Genomic DNA, 27,237 nt, shown 5'->3' with positions numbered 1-27,237 from the left:
ACTATCCGTCAAGCTACATAACTGGATTACTGTTCATAAAGATGGGAGCTATTAACATTTTTGCCTGCATTTGTGGTGAGGTAAGAGCATGCACTCAGCTGAGTTACAGGCAGCAACTTCCTAAGCCGTTAGGATGTGATGCCATTCAGAGAGTGATGTATAGCCCACGAGTTGCTGGGTGCTCTGGACCTAATTTAGTGACAGTGTGTGTTCCAAATCGTAGTATTCTCACCTAGAAAAGGTCTTATTCAGTCCAATTGCGTTTAAATCAAACATTTATATACCGGTCCTTAGGAGGTATTTTCTGGTTCAGGTTCGTTAGGAGGAATTCACCATCAAAGGACAAAGCTGTAGTTAAGTTGAAAAACTATTTCAAACCCTATTTTCTTGATTTAGGCAGAGTGATAGTTTCGTGTAGTTTTCAGTTCATTTATTATATAATCCTTTCAGTGACTGAAAACCTGAAATTTTTACTGTATAAAAATGCATTCAAATAGTGGTAGAAGAAAAGTGTTAGAAAATCAAGTATTTTATTAGTTCCAACCCTAGAGGTTAAATAGTGTCGTTTCTTTGGCATGAGGAAGCAGTAATGGTTTTTTTGTCTGCTGTAACAGCACAAAATTTTTGGGAAGGAGAAAGGCTTGAATTCATTTCTTTGGACTGGTATATTAGTAAGTCACAAGCATATTCACAGGCATCCCAATTCTGCAGATGCTGAAGCACTGGTTCTCCCATCAGAGGAGTTACCGCAGCAGTAAGGTTAAACGTATGCAGAAATATTTTCCTGAGCAGGGAGAATCCTATTTCGCATAAAGCCCCCTTAGCCTACACTGTACTTGTACCCTGACTGTACCATAACTGCCTTTCCCATCCCATCTCATAACTCTCTGTTAGCTTTTTCCTACTTGCAGACTTAAGGGCATGTTTACCTGTTCAAATATCACTACAAATATCATTGAAAAGGTCTTAGCATTATAACAGATGCACAACAGCGTGGTTTGCACTTGCTCTTGCGGAGTGCATCTGCAGTCTGTTAGCAGTGTGATGTCCATTAAATAATGCCAAGAAGTCAGGCAGATGTCCTTTGTAGTGGGGCCTTTCCCTCACTGTCCCTTCCCCCAGCATCACGTTACTCCCCATTCCTTATTCTCCTCCTTTCATTGTGTTGAGTGACATGAATTCATTTTCGGTTTATAAGATGACCATTCAGCTCATCTGAGCAGGTCACTGCCATTACTTTAGACTCATTTGGAAGCTGCAGTAGCTCCAGGAGATTGCTTGAACGCTCTGCCAAGTTCTGTGCAGGCGAGAGCCTCTCTCCCAGGGGCGAGGAGGCAAAGCACGCTGTCGCAGCGCTGGGACGCGCAGAGCGCTTGGCACCAGCTCACAGGTCACCCCTCTGTCCTGTCAAGCCACAATTTACCTGCTGTGCCCACCTGTATTTCCATTGCGGCTGCACATGTGGGTCTTTGTCTTCAGCTGAAGGTTGCAGCTTGTCATTCCCATTAATGTCTTTGACTCAGATCTCTCTTAAATTTGCCTGGATCTCTTTTCATCTTTTTCTTTCATGAATCAATCTTGACTGTTTGTTTTTAAGGAAAATAGTATTTACTACATACGAATTTTCTTCCAAATATCACTTCAGTCACTTCAGACAGTTATTGTAGCTTTCTCTAAGCTTTTCCATGCACAAGAAAATATATGACTCAGCATAGCCTTGGGTTGATAACCAGTGCTGCTAAAATATTGATGTATTTCTGACCCATCCATTGGCATTTTAATAACCTATCCATCACAGAGATATTGCGTCCATATATAAGTAATATGCTATTATTACACAATATAAATAATACTGATGGGAATGGTTTTCATTGTTGCTGAGCAGTGAGGGCTCCCCAGGGATACTTAGTGTTTCTGAAAATTGTACCCTGACATATTTGCATTCTCCTGTGCGTGGAAGGCCAACCACCACTGGTCCTCACTGGATAAAACACTCTGCAGCCTTTCCACAGGCACACTGGGAGGTTTCCAATGTCCTTACACAAACACTGGTGTTCTCAGTTAACAGCCTCTCTGTCTGCAGCACACTATGTATTATGGCTAAAATTTGAGAAGTGGTTTGGATTAATGCATACAGATAAGCATTAGAGTCTCATGAAGGTTACTGCTGCTTATTCTCTTCTGAAGTTGCTCTTTGATTTGGTTTTCTTAGATTCCTAGGAACCCTAATTGGACTTAACTGAGCCTGTGGTGAAACAAGTTGGCACAGGCATTGTTTAATGCTTATTTGAAATCTGTAAAAGAAAGCAAGCAAACGTCAGTTGAAGACTCCTGTGGATTTTTATTTTTAATTTATTTATATTTTCTTTTTACAAATGACAATAGTATTGATCATGTGAGCGTACCGAAAAGCTCATATCCTTCAGGTGTTGAGAATCCTGGTGCTGAGGTTTTGGGGTTGTCCTGCATAAGGAGTTCAGGGAACAAAATCTGCTTACTGCAAGGTGAAACTCAAAACGTGGGTTTAAATTCTGTGAAAAGCATCTGGATGTAGTCTTCAAGGCTCCATCACTGCCTTGTGCTCACTGGGAGCTCTCACATACATACCTCCGGGTTGCTCTGCAGCAAGGTCACCGGTATAACTTTCACTAAGTATCTTGCTTAGAGATGGCCTTGACCATTGTGTGACTGGCAAGTGCATTTATTGGTATGTGTGCTTGTGAGTCTGCACCTTATAAAGTGATACAGCATTTCCTGTAGTATTCTGTGTTTGGCATTAACTGTGGTTAGCATAAGTAGTGTCTTCTCCATGTGTGACAAAGGCTTGAAGGAGTGAGAACTCTTCTCTCTTTTCCTGAACTCTGAAGCAGAAGAATAGCAATTTTATGTATTATTGCTAATTATTTACGTCTTGCTTGCCAGAACCTAATAATAGTGGATGGTTTATTAAAGTAACTAACCCAGTAACGTGGGAGGTAGAGTCTGATTGAATTTGTCATTTTCATAGCCAGTTAATAAAGTGTCTCAATGGATTAATAGAAGGGAAGCTGCTGTGAAAGCTATTGCACACTGCGCCAGTGAGCCAGGGAAGCCATCACTGCCGAAATTAGAACCGCTTTGCTCGGTGCCTCCCTTTCCGGTGACTCCACCCAGGGCCTCTTTAACACCCTTGGGCTGTTCCACCCCTGAGGTAATTCGTACTAATTGCTGACACAGATACATTTTCAGCAAGGTGAGTTATTGTGATATTCCCGTATTTGCAGTCGTGAATTGCAAGTAATTCCAGGGTAGGTGAGAAGACTGGAAAGGCCGGGATTTGAAAAGGCGATGGCACAGAGCTGTTCCTGTCAGACACAAAGTACGTGTCTTGTTCCATGTGCTTGCAGTACGCTTGTAGCTGACACAGTGCCTCTTTCTGCTCCAAATGTTCTTTTATTTCATTGAGGATTTAATATTGATATTATGCAGTGCATGGAAAGCTCAAATACAAACCACAGGAAATGCAATCCCTGTTGCCCAAACATGGTAAGAGGAATATTGCTGGAAAGAAACTGATGGAGACGTGGATCCATAGCTCCATTGCCAGTTTGCCTGGCTGCTGAAGGTGATCATCCATGTAGAAAAGAGATTGCTGCATAATGTGTACATTAGAGAATGTGCTGTACCTAGCACAAACTGAGCCTTCCCTGACTGCTGTAGAAACATAGCTGGGGAGTTAATTTCATCACATTTGTGGCATTCATTCCATCATATTATGTAAGAAGAATACATAGATAAACGTATAAGCAAGAAAATATATTTTGTTTGATGGAAAACATGATGTGATTCCATTGATGCAAACTCCTGACAGAATAAATATTAATATTATTCCTTATAGAAAGCTTCCTAAACAGGTCCAGTCCCCCACAAGGAAATGGGAAAATTGTGTCCTAACTCTGAGCTATGGCAATGCAGAGAGACTGAAAATAGAGCAACTTGTTTTGGCATGCTCTGCCTTTTCTTTGAGGGTCTTTAAATTATTTAAGAGTGCTGTGAAGTGCTTTTTATCCTCAAGTTGATCTTTGCGAATTCAATTTTAACAGTAATATTTAAATTATTTTAATTCTCTAATTTATTTACTAAAAGAAAAATCCTAGTCCATCATTATCCTTTGAATACAGAACAAGTTACCTGGAAAATGCGAAACCATAATCTCAGACTCATCAAAATCTGAATAATTTTATTATATAGTCTGTAGTGCACCTCAAAGGTGCCTGACTGCTTGTATATAAAGTAAATTTTAAAATGCTAATAGCAAACGAAAGTCATTTACACCTCTGGAATACGTTGTACTGTGCACTTGTGCTGTGATGTGCTGTGTGCTAATTGAGAGTATAAACCTGAGCATACAGACTCCCCTGCTGTATGAATTACAGCTTTTGCTGGCTGTAGTAGTTTGTTCATACTCCTGACTGTTGTGTCCCAAGGTGTAATAGAAGCCCCACTGTTTCCCTAACACAGTGGGTTCTTTAATAGCTGGTTCTTAATACAAAAAGTGAGAGTGACCATTGGTTGAGAATTGACTAATGTATTTGTAGCATTTTCAGATGAATGAGTTTGATGCCGTGGTTTATAACAAGATATGTTTTGTTTTCTGTGTTATTTTTCTGGATTAAAAATCTCATTTCAAATAGCATTGGTCTGTTGAAAGCATTACCCTCACATGCACTCAGGGATGTGATTTCCATTGCCGTGAACAGCCTCCATCTGTACCTGTTTGGTTTACCTGGTTCGTTTTACCGGGTATCATCACCTAATGCTGAATTGCAATAGCTTCTTTTTGGGTTTCAGACTTGGGTTTTTCTCTTTTAAATGGTCTGGGTTAAAACCAAAGTCTTAAATAAGCCTAAAGTTTGGGACAAAGATTTTATTTTGTCTCAGGAGTTCCCTATTTGGCCTGAAATAGGTGTTGTATTCTTTTACTTCATCACAAAGTGTGAAAAATTGTTTTCAGTTTTGTCCAAGTTGATTTCTTTTATACATTTTGTTTGATTGTTTGGAAAAAATCTAGAAGTTGCATTATGCAGACAATTCTATTTAACAATTCTTAAATATATAAACTCAGTTACCTGAGAGAGTTCTGAGCCAAATGTGTGGTGTTAAGAGTCTGTAGGGGAGCTGGTGCTGCTGCACCTTCTGCCTCACTGTCCTGGAGCATCTTCCCCCAAGCCTACCATCTTTCTTCTGTTTCATTTATGGCTGAGAAGGTAGATTGAAATTAATTGTCTTTTCATTGTATGCAGTGAAAAGATTTTGGATTAACATTGTTGTTTAGGGTAACAATTTCTTGTTCTGATGACTTCATACATTCTTGGTGCTTGTGGGACAAATACTGTTCTCACTATGGGTTATTCAGGTACACTTCTGGGACTTGAACCTCCACCAATGGGAAACCCACCTTTTTGTAGTCCTGAGGCTCTGGAGAGGCAAATGAAACCAGGTTCAAGTAATTCAAATAAAATAACTCCATTAGCAGAACCTGGAAGAGTTTATAAGTCACTTCACTGACAAGTAAACTGCAAAGGAAAGATGAAAATTGAGTCTGACTGGAAGATGGAAAACTGCTTTCCCTTTACTTGGTTTCTTTTGTGTACAGCTTGAATGTGCAGCGTTCATTGCCAGGCATGTAAGCTGAGCAAAGAAGAATGAAGACTAATACAGAAAGCAAAGTATTTAATTGTTATTTTTATAGCTAATTCTTTTCTAAGCAAATCTTCATATTCTAATATTTCTGTGACTTTTCACTTCTATTTCTTACATAAATGAGAGAATCGGGTCAGCTCAGTTCCCACATCTAATGGCTTGTTGACAAGGAAAACATTAATCAGAGTAGCTACTGTGGAATAAATTACTCAAAAATAGCTTCCCCATGGATACTGTTATTCTGAAATAAGCGTGCCTTTTTTCTGATTAGCACTTATTCTGCCAGACCAATGTTTGTCAAGTTTCCCAGGTAGACAGCAGTCAGCTTGTAGAAATTATTACATTCCAGAAAGTATCATGACCCCTTGAATAAGACTTGTCACAGCCATAACCATTCTCCCAGCAGAGACCAGCCCTGACTGTCTATACCTGACCACATCAGAGCCCGCTGCAGGGGTCCTCACCAGTATAAACCAAAAGCAAGAGATTTCCATTTCTCTAGCACCTTTTCAAATCTAGTATAACTTTTTTTTGTATTTGCAGTCTTGGAGAATCTACTGATAATTTGATGTTTTTCAGTTCACTTATTAAGAACATAGAGTTTCATTCTTTGGACAAAAAAAAAGAAGTAGTAGTAAGAGGAGATTTTTTTTTTCCTTGCAGTTTCCAGCCTCCTCTTCAGGTTTCAACAAAAAAAGCTCTTTTTTCATCAGAAACACAAGGAGAACCCCTTTGGTTCATACTGCAAGCTCCTCCATCCACTTCCCATGAGGTTTTGTTTAGACTGGAGGCCCCTTATTGTTTCAGCTTACTGATTTCATAGTGGATTTCAATAGCTTCCTAGGTTTTCCTGAATATAAAGTGACTGCTACACTCAAAGTCAATAAACTTAACATCTCTCACCACTGGCAAATGGCTGTTGTCTCCAGGACTGTGAGAATGTGGAAAGAACTTAAAGCATTCACTGACTTGCAGCTATGCCGGCTTTGCTGGATCCAGGGGTCTTAGATTATTGTTGCTAGCTATCTACAGTTGCCCTTGGCTCATTATCACAAAAACTAGCCTTATCTATCTGATTTTCCAGCTGCAGTAGGATAGATCTCTTAATATTTTTTGCTTAGCCAAGCAATTACCTTGCTCAAGGTCAGGCAAAGATTCTCGGATTCCAGGAAAGCCTGTTTCATTATACTTGTTTGTTCTTTAGAAGGGCTTTTGCTTTCTTTTCTAAGTTGAATATTTTATGCTTTTATTTACCAAGCGTTCACACAGTGCAATGTGCTGTATTGAGAAAAGAGCAGAGTTGGCTGAGGGTTGGTCTCACACCCATTAAAGTCAATGACAAAACTACAGCAGCTTCTCTGATAACACAGTTTGCCCCGAGGTGGTACAGTTTTATTGGCACCAAAGCCTTGGTATGAACAGAGTATGGAAAGTCAAAGCATGAAGTGAAAATATCTGACAGTATGTTGATCCTATAGGATTCTGATTGTAACACAAGGGAAATCCATGCAATGATATGATCTCTCCACATTTATTCAGACCGACCTTGTTAAAAATATAAAGAGATGTCTGTGTTGAAGGATACAACGCCTTAATCTTGCTTTGTATGCATTAGTGTGCTTGTCAATCCAAGCAAGTTAGCAGCTGCCAAGTCATAAAATGGATGTTTAAGAAGAGTTGAATGTTTTACCATATCTTATTAAATCTGTTTCTGGTTGACTATGTAATTTAGGCAATTTGGACATCTAAGCTGCTGATAGGTCCAATTAAATGCCAATAGGCCAGTTTTATTTAGGTGTTTAATTTAGATGCACATCAGTGTTTCACTTTTCTTCCTAAGCCTTTGATATTTAAGTAAAGGAATTTCACCCACAAATGCTGTTGTAACTTTGTCCATGAAGAAATGTAGGGTTTGGGGTTTTTTAAAGTAGATTATTTCTTCTAGTTTTTGTACTTCAAAATGGAGGGAGGTGAAATAAGATTATTTTCACTTGTCAAATTTGCTTTCCTGATGCTAACATCCCTGGAGAAGACTGTATCTGTCAGGTAACTGGGATAGAGCCTGCATCAAGGTGTGTATTTCTATATCAACTACAAAGTGAGCCTAGCCATGATTCTGCCTTTTTCGAACCATTCTAGTATTGCAACCAGTAAATGAGAAGTAAACATCCTACAGCACTAATAAAACTATTGTAGGGTTTAAAATAGAAGTCAGAGAACTTTAACAAGTACTTTTTACTGCTGTAGTGAGAATGCTGCCCAGGTTTTGGCTGAGGTAAGAGTTAATTTTCTCTCTGGTAGCCAGTATAGTCCTGTGGTTTGTATTTAGTATGAGAATACTGTTGATGATACACCGATGTTTTTAGTTGTTGCTAGGCAGTTGTAGTGTCTACTGTAAGCCAAGGACTTTTCAGCTTCTCACACCTTGCTAGGAGTACAAGAAGCTGGAAGAGCACAGCCAGGATGGCTGGCCCAAAGGGATATTCCCTGCCATATAGCGTCATGCTCTGTATATAACTGGAGAAGCTAGCCAGGAGGTGGGATCACTGCTCAGAAACAAACTGGGCACTGGGATGGGTTTTTCCCTGCATGTAGTGAGCAATTGCATTTGTGTATCAGTTGTGCATAGCATTATTGTTGGTGTTATTAGTGTTATTACTATTATTGTTGTTCTCTTCCTTTCTTAACATATTAAACCGTCTCATGAGTTGTTTGATTTATTTTTTTATTAGGTTTTTTTTTTCATTCTCCTCCACATCCCCTTGTGGGGAGGGGAGCGAGCAGCTGCATGGTGCTTAGTTACCTGCTGGGGTTAAACCATGACAGATGTTTATAAGAGTTAGATAACATTTCAGACTTTGTTATTGCAGACTGGGTAGCAAGTGTATATACTTTCACAGGTGTGAACACACAGTAGTGACAATAAAGTACTATCAGAGATCAGTTGCACAGTGTGGGTCAGGCACCCGTTGGACTAACAAGTGTTGTGCAGTGATGTTCTTCTGCCTGTGAAGACAGTCCTGTTCTTCCCTATTCACTTAGGCTTTAGGTTCTGCTTCCTCATTGTCACGTGGGGATTTTCTGTGGTGATACAGTGTTAATGACTAGAGAAAAATACCCCTCCTGGATGTGCATTAATGCTTTATTGAATTTGAATATGTCATAATCAGCATGCATTCCAATTGATTAAATACCTCCTGTGCTCTCCAGAATAAACACAGTGCTTTATTCTCAGAATCACTCAATTTCCTGAACTTTCCGTTCTCTCCATTTTAGATGGCTTGACAGACTGTGTGGACCCTGACTGTTGTCAGCAAAGCAATTGTTATGCAAGTCCCCTCTGCCAGGGTTCACCTGATCCCCTTGACCTCATTCAGCACAGCCAACCGCCTTTCTCTCAGCATCCTCCAAGGCTGTTTTATGATCGAATCAGATTCCTTATTGGGAAGGAAAGCACTCATGTCATCCCAGGAGATGTCTCGTTTGAGAGCAGGTGAGTTTTCTTTTAGATGAAAGACATTACTGAGTATTGAGAACTGCAATGAAATTATTTAACCAGGAAAAAACAGTGATACCTGCAAAGCTGAGAATTCTTCATTGGTGGTCAAAAATACTTAAAAGGATAGTGAACATTTAAGTCCTGACAGCTGAGGATCTTCTTTTTCGGATTCCCATTACTGCCCATCTAGCTCATAAAAGTGTCACAGCAACAAACTCCACTATTCTTGTTAATAAGACTTTGACTGTTGTGGAAGGTAAGCTATCCTGTACTTAGAAAACAAGTGGGGGAAGTTCAGCTCTTTATACTGCAGAAACATACAATGGCAGGAAGCAGAAGGTCACGTTGGATTCATATGCATTGTATTCTGTCACCTTTCTGCCCAACAAAATTTGATTCATGTTTACAGTGCAATAAGCTTAATGTGTCGCATCGAATCCAGCTACCTGATGAACAAAATGTTTTGATTTACTGAATTTCAGTAGACTAGTGTGGTGTCAACCATGTTGTGCTGTGGGTTACTCTCAAAGTGTCATGCAAACAGCAGTGTGATCTCTGAGTGTTTGTGAGATTGGCTTGCCCTTTACAGGAAAAAACTCTGCACTGGGAGACGGGCACTCACCTGCTCAGAAACCCTGGTAACACATATTTTCTTGAACATTTGAAATATAGGGGCACGTAAGTTTTTATGCTGTAGTTCACCTGGGAAGCTATAACTTACACGCTGACAAAGAGATCCACAAATCATCCACGTTACCTGACTATTACCCTGTCAGCTGGGCCTGTGCATTAGATAAACCATGTTCCAGTAATAAGGGCATAAGGATTTTTTTTTATTTTCATAGTACAGTACACAGCACTTAGGTTACAACCTGGACTTCATTCCATAGCTGTGCACAAATGCAGTGCACTTTCTCTTTGTAGCTTATTAAATTTTAATAAAGCAAATATGTAAACAGAGTCTTTATTGATCTGAAATACCTAAACATTTAATCACTATTAATAATGTAACAGGATGTTATAAATATGTAGAGCTATAGGGCATGAAAATGAACTCCATGAAGAGCACCTGCCTGCCAATGGTGGGTCTCTTGCTGAAGGAACAGTGCCAGTCCACCTGGCGCAAGGTCCCTCGCGGGCTGTACGCAGTTTAAACCAAAAGTCACTGGTGAAAGGTTTTCCTCATCAAAATGCCTCTCAGTGAGGTGTTTTCAGAGAGGAGGTGAGCACTCAAGTCGCCTGTACAGTGTTCTGTGACACTGCAAATGTTAGCAGCCAGATTGCACATAATCCCCTCAACGTGCCTTTATAGATATAAGGAACTGATCTTTTAAAGCTATTATTGATGGGATTTAACTTGGATTTTAAAGCTTTTTCTGAGTATTTCATGTCTTTACCCTGATATCTGCCATGCCTTTGAAGAACGAAGAGCAGAGTAGGCCCGTGTGTGAGCAGCAGCCCACTCTCACCATGGTTTGATACTTTATGCCAGTAAGGAATACGACTTGTACTTGCGTTGGTGCGTTGTTCACACCCCAGATACCATTTCCTCCCGCCGTAAAGACATTACTAGTTGGTTTGGTGAGAAGATCATTGGGATTCTGATGAGGCTGGCTGTATCTTTGGAATTAGGGCACTGCCTGGAGACTTGCGCTGTGTCCTGTCTCCTGGGTTTTGTCAACAGTAATCTGCGATGTGCTGGCCCCCCCGAGGAGTTCATTGGTCCACACTTTGCTCAATCCTCAAGTCTTCCAGGCCATTGAAAAATTGCTCATCCATAAGTCAAATATTATTAAAAACTGCCAGAATTTTCCTCAAGGATGACAGATAAGCAGAGTCTCAGAAGGAGGCAATAGCTTAGCTGTACTGCCTCTGTTCAGAAATCCTCCTCTGACATTGTCAATCTGACTGTCATCTAGTGCCTGTTCTTCTGGGAATTAAGATTGCTGAAAAAAATATAGAAAGACAACTGTTACTACAGTAAAAAAAAAAAAAACCAACCCAAAACAGAAATCTGTGATCCTGCCTATCTGGTACAGACCAAAGAATGCTTGGGGTTTTTTTTATCTTCTCTTGGCTATTGCTGAAAAGGTTGTGTCCAGGCAAATGATATTAACTCATTGCTGCCTGCAGTGCCACTTACTGTATAGCATTGGTGATTCAACAAGAAATGTTGAAAGAATTGGACGAAATAATGTCATTCATTTGTTTCAGAGCATTGGCATCCATTCCCACTGGTGCTCAGATTTTGAAAGCTCTCTCTGGGTTGCTTGGTTTGATTTGGTTTTGACTTTTTAAGAAGTCTCTGAGACTGCTACAAGGATTAAGGAAGAAACTTCTATCCAGTGTTTTCAGTCTTGTGATTCAAATGACATTGTGCAGTGTTACATGCTCCTGTAGGTCAGTGGAACTCCAATATGGGTGATGTCTGCATGAATCTCACCATAGGTAAAGCCAAAGTGATGCTAAATAGATTTGGGAAAGCTGTCAAAAAGGGATGAGATTATCTCTGTCCTTCACACTGAAAGTGTTTGGTCTCTGCCATATCCTGGCATTTTTCACGCCATCTGAAATACTAGAATTAGTTATTCTGACAACTGCTGGGATGTCTATCCTTATGTATTTGTGTCGTAGACTTTAGCTTAGATCTAATTATTAAACATTTGGCTTCTACAATGCAGTCAGGGTGCTGCATTGAGACATAGATAAATACTGCACCAAAATTAATGTTAAGGAGTTAAATGTTTTCAAACCACATTTTGCTTTTTTTTTATTATGTCAAAGCTGTGTCATTTCCACTGGGTTTTTACAGACTCCCAACTAAAACTGTGACATGCTGAAAGGCAGATTAGATGCATTCTGAATAAATGGAAATGTACTTGCTTACATCAGGAATGGTTTTGACCTACTGCATGTAGCAGGGTGTAGCAGATTATAATGTTTTTATCAACTTCTGTTCTCAGGAAGGTTTTCAGCTTGTTTCTTTGCTGAGTATTTTTAATGCATGCTGCTGGCAAGCTATTTGACTTGCTGCAAATTGCCTACAAAAAGGGTCCAGTGTATGGTACTGAATTAATTACCCTTCAAAGGCTGCTTACAGCAACATTGTCAGCAGGAAGAAATGAATGTACCTTACTAGCCTTTAGCTTAATTTCTCTGATTGAAGATTTTAATCAGAAATGTAATACAGTAAATGACATCTTCTGGTAATGTGACACTTGCGAATTCACAAGTTGCTTGACAGAGTTCCACATCTGAGCCTAATGTCTCAGCCTGAGGTGCTCAGAGAATATTGGCTACTTAACACACAAAACAAAAGCAAAAAAAATAGCAGCTAAACAGTAGTAGAAGAGCAAGGCAGAATGATGGTGGAATAATAAAGTGCTTTACAAGTAGTGAAAGAATGCATCTAGAATTTTAAACTTCTATTTATATTTTAAATTAGAGATGTCAAACAAAGCTCCTGACAGCAGAGATGAGACCCACAGAGCTGAGATCCTCAGTTGTACGGGGATTGACCCGTGAAGCACAGAGAGAGAATCCTACTTCTTTTAGGCCACCTGCAACCCGTGGGAATCTCTGCTTTCTCTCAAAAAGCCAACTGCTCCCTCTGGAGTTGCAGATTTAGTACAGCTTGCCAGGGGACTAGAAACATTTTTAATGTGTTTGAAAGCACTAAGGCAGCTTATCAGGGACATGTTCCTTCCCAGCTCCTCCAAATTGGAAAAGACATTTTTGCACTTACTTTCAAGTTAAAACAACATAGTCCAAGATTGTGCAGCCATTGCAAGTAGGTGACTGTTGGACAAGTAGTATGAGTTGTTATCCCCTGTAAGAAAGAAAAGCAGGTCAGTTCACAAGCGAGTAGAATAAATTTTGGAGCCTGAGAACAGAAGAGGGACGTATGGCACATTGAGGAGGCATAATGATCTTCAGAGGTTTCTCTGCTAAAAGTATAAGAAAAGCAGAGTGTGGTAGCAAGGTCCACAGCTCATCTGGAAAGAGGCTGAGTGTTGAATCAAGGAAAAGTGCAGTGGCAGTTGAGTGTGAAGTGACATCACTGCAGGGAACATGCTCTAAAAGCTCTGCTAAGGAAAGGAGTTAAATGAGGTCTTCTGCAAGCAGCAAAGCTGCAGGGCATCTGTATGCCATCATGCCTCCGGGCATGGCCATCTTCTTTGTGAGGTGTCAGGGCATAGGAAAAGGAGGGAGAACCTGCTGTAGGCTGGGGGAGTGGTTGGTTATTACTGCCCTGAGCCTTTGAGATTAGTGCTGGTTGCAATGTAACTGAAAAATGTTTTTATACCTGCAGTAAATGCAAAAATTAAAACTAATTCAGAGCAAACGCTTAGTCAGAGATTTAGGAGGTACTGGTAATTCAAGAAGAGGCCAGAGAGTGGAGGACTCTTCAACTTAGAGTAGGTAATAAAAAGACAGTAAATAATGAGGACAAATGTAGCAACACGCAGGCGGGCTTAGAGCATTTAAAATCTAAAAGATTGCAAAGACAGTTCAATACAGATAAATGTAGAATAATGACATTTATGAGTCCTTATCGCATACTGTAAATGAGTGTGGCTTGTAAAATATGACAAATAAAGAAGGAGCAAGAAAGTTGAAAGATAAGTCTCTTAATATTATTTATGAATAATGAAAAGTAAAGTGAATGAGTAGAGGAAAGAAAGACTATGTATGATATAATGAAGACTTTGATGAGTTGTTATCGCACAAATCTCTGTGCTTGATAAAATACGAGGACGGAGTAGAGTCAGAAGACAGGTCTGTGTGGAATGAGCAAACAGGAGCATGAGAATAATGTACTGAATAATGATGACACTTAGGGGTCTTTCTCTCTCACCCCAACGTGTATGTAAATATATAGAGTGCATTGATAAAAGGATTAGAAAAGGAAAGACAGGTCTGTTGATGTTAGAAGTATGAGAAAACAATAGAAACTGGTATTTTCTGCTCTAACAAATGAAAGAGGAATTGAACCTGGCTCTTCTGTTAAGTGAGTCTTGTGAGTCTGTTGAGTCACTCAAGAGCTTGATTGCCTTCAGTGGATCAGCAGGTTTTGCCCACAGATACAACCAGTTTAGTTAATGTACAGAACAAAAAGGTGTTAAATCAGAATCACGTTTTACATACTTGCAGTAATGCAGCCGCTTCCATTCCTCTGGGATTTATCAGTATCTTTGCTGAAAATCAGCATCTTTCCATGTCCTGGGAGCATGGAATTGATTGTAGCATCTGTGGTGGATGGCATGCTCACAAAGGGGTTACTTTCTACCAGTTTTCTTGGGTCATGGTCAGCCGGGTTTGATGATATCATAGTGATAAATTAGTGTCCTGTCAAGTGGCTTTGGAGAATGGGATCTTATGAAACAAGTCAGAATTTTCAGAAATTTATGGTCTCCAATTCATGTGTATGATTTCACTGGATCATCATCAATTAATCTTTCAAGGGGTAATTTTAATCGTATATACTCTCAAGTAACTTTCATCTGAGGAGCAATTAAGCTTTTCCTCCAGATTATGTACTCACTGTGCGAAGATAGGATTTGTCTGTTGAGGTCTACTATGAGTTTTCAGATTGAGAGAGAAGCGTAACAATATCTAAATTTATGCTTATTGTTTATATTGCCAGTTGCCTTTATAATTATTCTGTTGGTTTTGACCCTAAATGTCTTAGTGCTATCAAAAGACTTCTGTTCCTTTTGTTACATGAAACCACAGTTACAGGAAATACATGCAATTGAATCCTTAGATCCCAAGACCAGCATCCATTCTCCAGTAGCATACCTGACAGTATGAGGCAAAATACTGAAAGGTGTTACAGTGGGATGTAGCATTGTAAGCCCTTAGAAAACCCCACTAGGTCCTATTCTGCACCGTGAGGGTATTTTACATCTTATTCCTCATCCTTTATGAGACTTGTCTCCTTCACATTTTGGTCTCCAGATACACAAAAGGCTAAAGCTAAGAAAAAGAGTAATTTCTTCACCATTTCTGGGGCTGGGGTGAATGTCGTGGTCATAGAAGGCAGCAGTGGAGATTCAAATAAAACAGTAGGAAAAACATGCCATGAGAAAAGCGCCCATACAGCAGCGTTGGAATGGGTAACTTGATGAGGTTATAGAGTTAGACAAGCATCTGTCTGGAGTAATGTAGGTATAGTTGATCTTACCTGAGGCAAAGGAATGGACAAGATAAAGTCTTGTATTTCCTTTCAGCTCTCATTTTCTATGATTCTGTGATCCTGTTAGTCTCCGATTAGACCCACTTAGTAATGAGTTCACTTTACTGTCCGTTGACTTTGATGTGTTCTGCTGTGCTGCCATAGTCCTCTCTAATGGAATGGGGGGATTTTTATGCTAGAAAGTGGGTACAAGTCCAACACATCCCAGAGGGAATTTAAACGGGCATAATATGTGACAGGGGATTGAGAAAAATGCATGTTACAGTTGATTAGGCGCTCTCTGAATTTACCTATGTAACTTTCTGAAGTCCAGTGAAGACCATGTGTCTCACTGCTGCCTTATCGCATTAGTTCAGCCTTTTTCTAATAGTCAGCGATGCCCTATTCTTAGCAGCAGAGAATGAGGTTTCATTCTCTCCTTTCACAAATCATCACCCCCTGGAGCTGCAGCAAGCTAAATCACACTATCAGTGAAACCTTTGCAGTGCTATTCAGTGGCAGAACAAATGGTATCCTGAAATATAGCCGGAAATGGAAATACAGTCCTGATGCACCAGCGGCTCATGGGAGAGTCAGTGTGTCGTCTTCATGAGATAATGTTTTTTCAAATCAATCTTTAGGCCTTGTTTGAATTTTCTTTCAAAATCAAGTCACAGTGATATCAGAGGAGTTCTGTCTGTTTGGGGCAGAACACGATATAGCAGAGTTTCTGAACTCAGTGCCCTTCTCACCCTCCTGATGTGTCCAGCGTGTTACCTTCTACTCTTTTTGTTACAGACGGGCGTGTGTCATCCGAGGCCAGGTGGTTGCAGTTGATGGAACACCTTTGGTTGGAGTGAACGTCAGCTTTCTGCACCACAACGAGTATGGATATACCATCAGTCGACAAGATGGAAGGTCAGGCTTCCACGTAATGTCTTTCACTGCATAGTTAGGGCCATCTACCACCTTCTGTTGGTCTACAAAATTTTCACAGATATCACAGTTTATATTGTGGATTAAGGATGATGGCACCTGGACCTCTGCTCTGGGAGCACGTTTATTTTACAGCTCTATGTGGTAAAGGGACCAAAGAAGAAAAAGGAAAAACCTGAACAGCAACAAGATTATGGTGGCATTCAAACACCTGGAGTCAAACTGTGGGAGTACTGCTGTAACAGCACCTTCTTGACATTTGAATATTTTCACTAGTCAGGTTTTCCAGAGAATTTTTCTTCCTTTTTTTTTTAATTCTGTTGTTACTTGTGAATATTCCAAGTAGTTTATTGAGGTATCAATGAAGTCAACTCTTTTAGTTGGTCACCTGAGCTGCACAAGTAAAAATGAGGACAGACGCTTTCCAGAGCTGAAATGGTTAAATTTCTGTTACACAGCCAGTCTTGAACGATGCCAGCTTCCTCGTAGGGCTGAATTCAGTTCTCAAAGAGAGATGAAGTTCCTGTATTTTCTATATTGCACTCCAGGGTTGGCCATCCATTTGCAATAGTGTCATGATTTGCTCCTGAACTTGAATTAAACTGCTAAGGGCAGTTTAAGACTTCATCTTCCTTGGCTGTGTGGTGAATGACAAGAAATCAGAAGCTATCTTCCAACAGGGAAAGAGTGTAATTTGTCACTGTTTCCACAATAATTATTTTTTTTGTTTGGCTTTGTCAGTTTATAAAAGTCAGGAGCATATTTATTTTACCTTAGTTTATTGACTTTCAAATCACACTACTGAAAGTTAGTAATTACCATTTCCTCTCTACACCAGCCTGGATAAAGTTGTTGCATTAAAATATGCTACCTGTATTTCGCTGTGAACGTAATCGGTGTCATTTGGGAACTGTGATGAGATATGCATAATTAAGTCTGACTTCTTATCACAGTTTGTTACCATCAAAAGCCTCCATAATAGATGCATTCAATAATACAGAGGGTGAAGTATCTATTTACATATTACCTTATGTTGCCTGACTGTGGATGTCAGAAACTCAGAAAATTGAGACTCTCTATATCGTGCCTTCTATGTCCCACTGTTTTGCAGCCCAGATATGCCAAAGGTTCTTCACAATAGTTCCCAGAGGATCACCTGCCTTATGTGCAAGAGCTGATTCAGTTCTCGCTGCAATTAATCGGCACCTTTCCCAAAAATTTCATATCCTGCACAGAGGGGTCTCCTGCTTAGTGTACTCAACCTTTTCATATCCTGCTACTTATAGGGGAAGGATGTGTTAATAGAGAAAAGGCGCAACAGGCTTTAAGACTTATTTTACATGCTGTACCTGCAGGGATTGTGAGTAGCATAGGAATTCTTCATATAAACCAAAGTAATGGGGCCCACACTCTTGTTACCACAGGCTCATTAGTATGTCTGCTGGCTGATGGAGGGGAGATAGGCCGAGTAACGCTGACGTACCTTGCTAATTGGTGCATACCGGGAGAAAGCAGAGAGAGCTAAAGCTTCTTTGTAAATAGCAAGGTGATGCCAGGCAGGTATATTTGTTTGATTTCACACAGTAAATTAAGGGCTGTAATGAGCAACATAAAGGTTTTTGTTCATGATGCACTGAGAGTTGTGGTGATATGGTGATAAAACAAAAAGGAACAAAGCATTTTTCTTTCTCTTTTCCAGTTTTGACCTTGTGGCTGTTGGAGGCATCTCTGTCACTTTAGTTTTTGACAGATCTCCTTTCATATCTGAAAAAAGGACACTTTGGTTGCCTTGGAATAGATTTATCATCGTAGACAAAGTTGTAATGCAGAGAACAGAGTCGGACACGCCATCTTGTGACATCAGTACTTTTATCAGCCCAAATCCAATTGTACTCCCTTCACCCTTGACAGCATTTGGGGGGTCCTGTCCCGAAAGAGGAACTGTTATTCCAGAGCTACAGGTAATGGAAAGACTTTGAAATTAATAATTGGTTCAGTTGCAGAACAAGTTCCAGACAATTTTAGAAAATGGTACCAAACAGTGAGCAACTAACTGCTCTGATATTATTCATTTGTCAGAATGACACCAGTGCATATCTCTTTAGTACTGTTTCACAAGATGCTTTTCTCTTTGATTCTTTATTTTTTGTTACTATTTTAAGGTGCTTTATTTCTTACCTCAAGTAGAAGTTAAGTGGGGAGTCCCAATGTAATTTATTGTTGAAAACCTGATTTATTTTTAGTGATGCAAAAAACAATTTCTGGGTTGCAGATAAAAAGTACAATTTCCCCAACATCAATATGAGACATGACCCAACTTGCTTTGAAGACTCCTAAGGATGTTTCATCCATTCATGTCTTCTAGCTCTTTACAGTGCTATCTCCATCTATATTTTAGTGTCTTGGGGTTTATTACTTTCTTTCCAAGGTAGAGCAATTTTTAACATGATCTTTAGGATTGTTTTCATTTAAATGTCTTTTTTCTTGACACTCCCCTAAGCCTTTAGAAGCCATTTCTAATTAACCTTGTATTTAACTGTTCTTTTATTGGGGAATTAAAAGAGATTCTATGGGTCAGACACCAAAATAACAACTACACAGGTTTTCAGTATGTGTAGTAGTACTCATTTGTAGTATGTTGTTTAAAGAGTTCAAGTAATAAGGTCTCTTATGGGCTCCCATTGCATTTCAGTGAGTGAGTCTGGAAGAGATTTTGGAAGCTATCTCTAGACATTACTTTTTTCAGCCTTTTCACTTTTTTCTCCTAAAAGCATTGCTATTGATTAAGGGCCTTTATTCTACAAATAAGAGACCTCAAATAATGTCTAAACATCTCCATAACTGTTAAAAAATTATCATATTTCTGCCAGTTGATGACCATAGAGTTGTTTTGCAGAATGTACTAAGTGAAACTAATGAACATAAATTAAGAATAGCTCATGTACCCTAGTAAGAAAAAACTGGGTCATGTTACTCCTTGTCAGGTATTCCTGGGTGGTCCTTAAACAGCGAGGTACCCAAAGATGCCATCTACTCTGAAAGAAATTGTCCTCAGTCCTTTTTGTCATTGGAGGGTCCTTAGAGTGTTGAGTTTCACTGTACAGTACTGGGAGAGGAACAATAGTAACAGGAGAAGGAGATATATTAGCATGTATTTATGCATGAATATTTCTTCCTGCTTTCGAATTAAAACACGAGAAGAGATGTCAGTAGTGTGACAGAGGGGGCAGCTGGGATGTCAGCAGGAAAGAAGGGGAACACTGCAAATCAGGAGCAGTAAAGGGAGCAGGATTTCCCTGGCAACACTACATTTGGTGTGTCGAAACGACAAGCGCTGGCAGGCCTCCAGCTGTACTGCCGCAATCCTGTGACAGCGATACCGCTGCAACGCGGAAAGCAAATTGTTTTGAAAGTGAAGCTATCTCTTGTTAAACAAGAAATATTGAGAACTGGAGAATATAAACAAAACAGTTTGTATTTTTCCAAGCTTGGTGAATTTAACAGTGTGACAGGTTGGCTTGTTGTCGCAGAAATGCACTAAGAGCATTAACCTTACTGAGCACAGTGCAGCTTTCAGTGACTTTTGAGTGACTGCAGTGGCATCCTCCAGGAAGCTGCTCTCGTCCCTTGCCTGCTCCTCCTCACAGTCTGTCCCAGAAGAGCTCCTTTCTCTCAGGAGATCACAAGAGCTAAATCCCTTTTTGTAGCTCCAAGGCCCACATCATTCAAAAGGTCAAGGCCAAGTTGTTGGGTTGTTTTTTTTCCCCTCACAAGCTCGGTTTTGCAGTCTTTACTAGTTGCTGAGGGCTTCTCTTCATTGCAGCCAGGAATTGATACCACCCCACGGTGGCACATCCAAGCCAGCTTTCATCCAAGTGATTCAGACAGCGGCACTGACAGCAGTGCCGTGGGATTTGAACTCTGTTGCACACCCTAGGGACATACCTGTTAGCTAGATGACTCTGACGCCCAGACTGTTTCATCTTCACTGCCTTGTGTCCCCAGTTAGCTTGTTAGGCTTCATGCACCGTGCCTTAGTGTGCCATGCCCCTTCTTGCTGGAGCTCAGCCTTCCTGAAAGCAATCCTGCACAAAAGATGGTTTAGCAGGCAGGTCTGTTTTCTTTCTTAGCTTACCCCAAGTTAAGGTTATTACTTCCAAAGCAGAATAGTATCTTCAAATCATACGTGTAATACGTAAAGCACGTATTAAAAAAGGGGGAGGTGATTGTATTCTGCTTAAGAATGCTCATTAAGTAAACCAAATAGTACAGCCAAGGTAAAGCTATAAAGCTCATGTGTATGAATAAGTCCACAGAGACAGTATTTGCTCCGCAGTAGATAAGAGTACAGCACTGGAAGAAAAGGTGCTTTATCAAAACAGACAGACCCCCATCCAGTGAGCTGACCAAGCAGGTTCTGGTGTTGGACATGTTTTAATATGCCTGGCTACTGCACTGCTGAAATAAACACAGACAACCATCAGTGTTTTAAGTGGTACTCTGTTCACATCATGAATGTGAAATGTAAATTAAGCACCTGCCGTTATTAATATAATTTTACATTTGTCTTGGCTGTAGATATAATGATGTGCTTTTTTTCAAGGTTGTCCAAGAGGAAATCCTGATTCCTTCAAGCTTTGTGAAGCTGAGTTATCTCAGCAGCCGAACACCCGGCTATAAAACTTTGCTGCGCATTATTTTGACACACACAACAATTCCTTCAGGAATGACAAAAGTCCATCTGATAGTTGCTGTTGAAGGACGTCTGCTTCAGAAATGGTTTCCTGCTGCAGCCAATTTGGTATACACGTTTGCCTGGAATAAGACAGATATATATGGACAGAAGGTTTCTGGTCTGGCCGAGGCTATGGGTATGTACAATCACCTTGATGTAAGCAGAGGCACTCACACACATCAAGCCAGGAAAATACAGCTCATAAATGTTGTTCCTCCACTTGCATTCTTTTAAATGAAATGCCTCTTTAGCTAAAGTGACTTGTATGATTTCCTAAGAAAATTTATTTTCTTCTTCTTCCAATGTCATCTTTCTAATTTATCCAAGTTGAAAATCCCCTTTTCCCTCGGAGAATGGTTATGTACTAACAGCATTGTATTCAGCTGTCTTTGTTTTTGAATGTTACTTTGAATATGACCTTTGGTGTGTCATTGTTCCTGTCATTTTTTGGCTGTGACATTTAAAATGTCATTTCCACTTAGGGTTTATAAAATTCTAACTTTTAGGCATCCTTTCTTACTGCATTTCATGCCCCCAACAGTTAAAACTTCTTGATTTGTTGTTTAGAGATGCTTATACAAAAATCAGCATGTTTTGTAGGCTTTCTTTGCCAAGTGACACAAGCAGCTATGCTGAGAATTGCTACAGAGGTGTTGTCCTTACATACACACTAATTTTGCCAGCCATTTCTTTTCATTCATTTAATGATTTGTTTTTTTAAAGGTTTGGTATTTCATTAACTGAATTTAGGGTTGTGTTCCTTAATGAACAAACCATGTAGACACTTTCTGTTAAGATTATTTACCTTACCAGCAAAACTTTATATTTATAGCCAGGGAAATTACAGCAGGCTACAAAACAAGAATGTTAAGGGCTACATGGAGCCATCCACCCTCACAAGGAATGTGCCTTGTTCCTTCTGTGACAGTGCTGTTCTGAGGGGCAAGTTGGCCTATGCAAAGCCATTTTGAGTTCAAGAATGATGCAGATGTAGCCACTGGTGGCCACAAAGGGTCATGAGACCAAAATGAGATGACAGGTTGGCCATGAGCCAGCAGTGCGCCCTGGTAGCTAAGAGAGCCAATGGGATCCTGGGGTGCATCAGGAGGAGTGTGGCCAGCAGGTCACAGGAGGAGATCCTCCCCCTGTACTCTGCCCTAGTCAGGCCCCACCTGGAGTGTTGTGTCCAGTTCTGGGCTCCCTGGTATAAAAAAGACAGGGATCTCCTGGAGAGAGTCCAAAGAAGGGCTACAAAGATGATTAAGGGCCTGGAGCATCTCCCCTATGAAGAGAGGCTGAATAAGCTGGGGCTGTTCAGGCTTGAGAAAAGAAGACTTGGGCGACCTAATTAATGTATCTTAAGCATGGAATGCAGGGGGAATCAGCCAGCCCCTTTTCAGTGGTCTGTAGGGACAGGACAAGGGGCAATGGCTGCAAGTTGGAGCACAGGAAGTTCCCACACCAACATGAGGAAGAACTTTTACACAGTGAGGGTGACAGAGCCCTGGGACAGGCTGCCCAGGGAGGTGGTGGAGTCTCCTTCTCTGGAGATATTCCAGCCATGTCTGGACGCCAACCTGTGCAATGTGATCTAGGGAGCTGCTCTGGCTGGGGGGTTGGACCCGATGATCTCTCAAGGTCCCTTCCAACCCCTATGATGCTATGATTCTATGATAATACAGTGCACACAGGAATATATCAGAAAATAAGGAGCTTATCTTAGGGTTGTGGTCCCACAGTGTCCTTCAGCAGATAGAAATGCAGGCTGTGCCAGGAGGGACGTTCCCACGTTCGCTCCTTACCCCTGGGGCACCACTCACATTCATTTGCTCATGAAATGAGCCAGATCAGGAACAAATTCAGCAGAAAACTGAAGCAACCAGAAAACAAGTGATAAATTTTCAGCTTCATTAGTTTCCTGATCTGTTATGAATGCTAGTGCAGAAGCGCAGGTCTTCTCATTCCAGCCACAGCTCATGCATTGGCCTGGAGTGATTAAAGCTCCACCCTTAGCACAGGGTGTCCTGAATTGCTGTGTCATCATGTCTGTAGCCACATCTGGCTCACATCTGCAGACGGGTGGGCAGCTTTTCAAAGGGGTTGGTCAGGTGCGGGCACTCACCAAGAGAGAGACATTAAATGGGTTGTTGGCTTCACTGATCTATATTTGTGGAACCCCAGAAGTGAAACACAGTTGCAGTGTGCCTGTTGGCACTGCCGTGGGTGACCAGGCAGAACCAGACAGGTCATGGGTGTCACTTGGGGCTTCCCTCAACACGGCTGCATGTGCCCCATATTCAGAGTCTGCCCCTGCATGGTAACACTAACATATTTGAGAGGGAACAGTTGAGTATGCCTGCTCCCCCTGCATCATTTCAGAGTCTTCTGATGATCATCAAGTCCAGTACATATCTGGACTTTAAAACAATTTTAATTAAATATATAACATCTTAGGAAATTGTATTGTAGTTACAGATTCCCAAATTAGAAGTAGATGAGCATAATATGTTTAAATATGAATAAAGCTTATGCAATGGTGCTGGATAACAACTTTTAAATTATTTAATTGGAGCTTAATTTTTTTCTTTTACTTGAAGTTTAGTTTAATTATGCCTCTTGCAAAATAGAAGCAAAAATCTTTATATTTTAAGTGCATTGTTAGCATGCTTTGTTAGATTCCAATAAAACTTTATTTAATTTGACACACTGTAGTACTCAGGGACTTTTATATGCATCCATTATATGAATTTTTGTCAAAATAATTTCCAGTGCCAGTATATTACCAATCTTTAATAATGCATTCTGTTCGGTTTTCATTTTAATTAAATTAAATTGCAGCAGGTTGAAGTCCTGGAACTCAGGAATATAACCATCTGTCTTTGGTTTTATAAATACTATAAACATCTTTATTTTCCTTCAGGGTTATTGACAACAAGAATCACATAACCAGTTATAGAAAAGAAAGCTTTCTGAGCGTATTTCCACACACAAGTGGTGCTGTTTGAATTTGTTGGAGAAGTGCTTGCTGGTGTTTGTCCCCAAGTCCCTAACAGGAGACCATTTTTTCTTCTCAGAGTAACAACTGACATGAAAAAGTAACATTCTTTGTTCTGAATTAAAAAAAAAGCATCATGTGGATGTTGACACACAAAACCTTAGTGATGAAGTCTGTGTCCCCTTGTAGATTAGCATAGGAGGAGAAAGGATTTCAGTACAAACTTCAGTAAGTGGGTACTGTAGATGCCCTTGTATGTCTCCATACGTGCTCATTCTTACTCCTGGCATTGCACACAGCAGCACGAAGTGATGTGCAAGGACCAACCCTTCTGGGTCTGAATGTAAACCAACTCTCAAGCGGAGTAGTCTTAGGTCCTGTCTGTTTATTACTCTACTTGTCACTTTGGTTGAGTTCATTATACTCGTTGTTCAAAGAAGCCAGACGCTGATAAGTACAGATATGTCAGGAGTGGAAGTAGAGCTTACTGACCTGTTTAATCGTGCCTTTCATTTCTTACCTGTATTTTGGCAACAGCCCTTACACTGTGGTGGCCTGGCACTACTAACAAATTATTGTTCATTCCTCTCACTGCAAAGAATAGTGTCTAAAAAAAAAGGCACTACACTTCTCCTTAATGCAGTGAAATCTCAGTCACCTCAAAAAAACAATTAGAAATTAATCTGACCAGAAAATAACACCCTATAATGAGGATAAGCTGACTGAGATTGTCGTTTCGCTTCCAAAATTCAGTTTTGCAAAACTTGATGGTAACAAAATACTTATTTTTAACTGTTGACTTTTGGTTGACTTTACAGTTGACTTGATTACTTTGTGTGCAAAACAATTGATAGGAAACTTTCACAGATGGTACATCAGTACCTCTAGTTAGATGTTTCAGGAGACCCTGCTTTGAGATTACTCAGATGTTTTTTTTGGAGCATAGGCTTCTTTCAAAAATACATGCAAGTATACATAGCAGTACAGCTATAGACACACGTGAAGTGAGTGTATGTCCGCATGTCATCAGTGGATGAGACGGGTCAAAAAGGCAGCTACACACACAATAACTATGTGAGCAGGCAACAGTGAACTTTTGAGAGAGGGGCTGATAACCTCTAGAGGGTATTTGGCAGCTCAGAAATGTCAGCTAGAGGCAGGGAACAGCAGCCACTTTACAGTGTTAGCTGCAGTCCTGGTAAATGTGCCACTGAAGATCCATTGGCGCAGGTTCTCCGATGGTGTAAATGGTTATAGCTCTGTCGACCCACATATCAGCACGGTGCCTCAGGGCAGCTGGTGAACTGTCCTGTGGGTCTGTAATGGTTCACTGAGCAGGGCTGAGTGACTTGGTGTGTTATGGGTCTTCACTCCTCTTGAGTATACACGTCTGACCTAGGATTGGATGTGTTAAGTGCGCGAATGGAGTAAAGATGCTGACGTGTAGGTGGCGAGTGTTGAGGTTGCTTCATAGGAAAATTGTGCCCTTTATCATCTCTCTGCATTAACACCTAGAAAATAGTGTGTTCATTTACTGAGCCTTGATGGCTCATTGCAGTGTGAGATGTGACTGTTGGGGAAGAAGCTCCATGCCCACTGCCAGGCACTCAGCCCAGGGAGTTACCCAGAAACATTGCTGCTGTTAGTCATGATGTTTCCTGACCGAAAACTTGCCCAGAGTGGCTGCTGGACCCTCAGACTGGAACTCTAACATTGGAAACACACAGTATTTGCAGTACCTAAGGAGATGTGATCAGAGTCCAAGTTTAGCTGCAAAACCAGGTTCTTTCTGCGAAAATGATGAAGCAGCTGTAAGGAACAGCTTTCAGTTTGCCATAAAGCATTTATCTTACAAACACAAATGCTCTCTGCTGTAGCTGGTACAAATATTTTGGTTGCATCCAGTAGTAGAATTTAGATGGTATTAAAACAATTTTGGTAAAAAAGTACCTAAGGCTGCTACACAGCAAAGTGAGAAGACAATACCGAAAATGTCATAAAATTGTGGGGTTTAAAATATTTTTTATGTGTGCATTAAAATATTTGCAAAACCAATTTCATTTTGGATAGGCTGAACTATCTCAATATTTCCTCAGTCAATTTGGGGATTTGGTGTCAAAATACCATTCTTTTTGAATGAGTTACAGTGAAATCTAAAAGGTTTTACTAGAGAGGATAAATAACTTAAAAAAAAAAAGTTGGTACCATAGAGATACCAAAATTAAATTTCAAAGAGGTTTTTTTGTTTTACTGGAGTACTGAAGGGAAGGGGCTTTTGTCAGTTTGAGCATCCCTAAAAAAACACCATCCTTGAGGAAATTCAGGATTTTCAGCAGGTATTTTGAGGCCAGCTGTCAAGGGGAGCCACACAATGTGCAGGCCTGTTAAGATAAGTGTTTAATTCTAGACATTTTCGGCTTGGCAGTCCATTTGTGCCTAACTACAGTTTTTACAATTAGCAAACAAATTAAAACTAGTTCGTATTAACATGAGTTTTTCTTCTGTTTAAGCTGTTACTCGGGTAATTAGCAGAAATGCAATAAAAAAACTCAAGTCTGGAGTCATTGGAGGAGATTTAAGTTCTTAAGAAATCCATAACCAATACAAAAGAAAATTTCCTGCTTTGAAACAGTAGTGACTGTAGCTGTAATAACATACTAATCTCTTAAAACCCTTTCTACAAAAAAAAAATGGTGTTTCACAATAGCAATCAGGCAGAGGAAAATTAGTAGCATCATTACTTGACAGATGAATATCAAAACCTGGAATGAAAAATTACCTAGTAGTTCACAGAGGAAAAGGTAGACTGATAGATCTGATAATTATTTGTTTGCAGTGTCGGTGGGATATGAATATGAAACATGTCCTGATTTTATTCTGTGGGAGAAGAGAACAGTAATCCTTCAAGGCTTTGAAATGGATGCTTCAAATCTGGGAGGCTGGTCTATAAACAAACACCATGTATTAAATCCACAAAGTGGTAAGTCCATCCTTTATTAACTGGTCGTACAGAAGAAGAATATAAAATTTAAAGGAATTAATTGTTCAGATTTTAAGTATTACACTTCCTAATGTGTAATCCTCTTTGTTTGAATACGCATCCTCATTTATTGAGAACTGAACTGTAAATGCCATCTGAAAGGATTTTTTTGGTTTTATGTTCTGGCTCCCAGGTATTAAATCCTAATACCAGGACAACATCTTGGTCGTTT

The 27,237-nt window shown here is 40.2% G+C and overlaps 1 protein-coding gene across 2 annotated transcripts in view; it reads left to right on the top strand.

Annotated features, from left to right (window-relative positions):
• Window positions 1-27,237, top strand: part of TENM1 (teneurin transmembrane protein 1) — a gene marked incomplete at both ends in the record, with an annotated part of 246,298 nt that overhangs the window by 154,609 nt on the left and 64,452 nt on the right. For both annotated transcript variants that reach the window (XM_084269240.1, XM_084269239.1), the window contains 5 exons: window positions 8,959-9,175; window positions 16,158-16,277; window positions 17,995-18,256; window positions 20,899-21,166; window positions 26,862-27,005. In XM_084269240.1, coding sequence (XP_084125366.1) covers window positions 8,959-9,175; window positions 16,158-16,277; window positions 17,995-18,256; window positions 20,899-21,166; window positions 26,862-27,005 — 1,011 coding nt within the window. The remainder of the gene's footprint in view (window positions 1-8,958; window positions 9,176-16,157; window positions 16,278-17,994; window positions 18,257-20,898; window positions 21,167-26,861; window positions 27,006-27,237) is intronic.

The sequence above is a fragment of the Gallinula chloropus genome (assembly GCF_964237585.1).
Source record: "Gallinula chloropus genome assembly, chromosome: 11".
In the NCBI taxonomy this organism is placed as follows: Eukaryota; Metazoa; Chordata; class Aves; order Gruiformes; family Rallidae; genus Gallinula; species Gallinula chloropus.
This window is presented reverse-complemented; position numbering and strand designations above follow the sequence as displayed.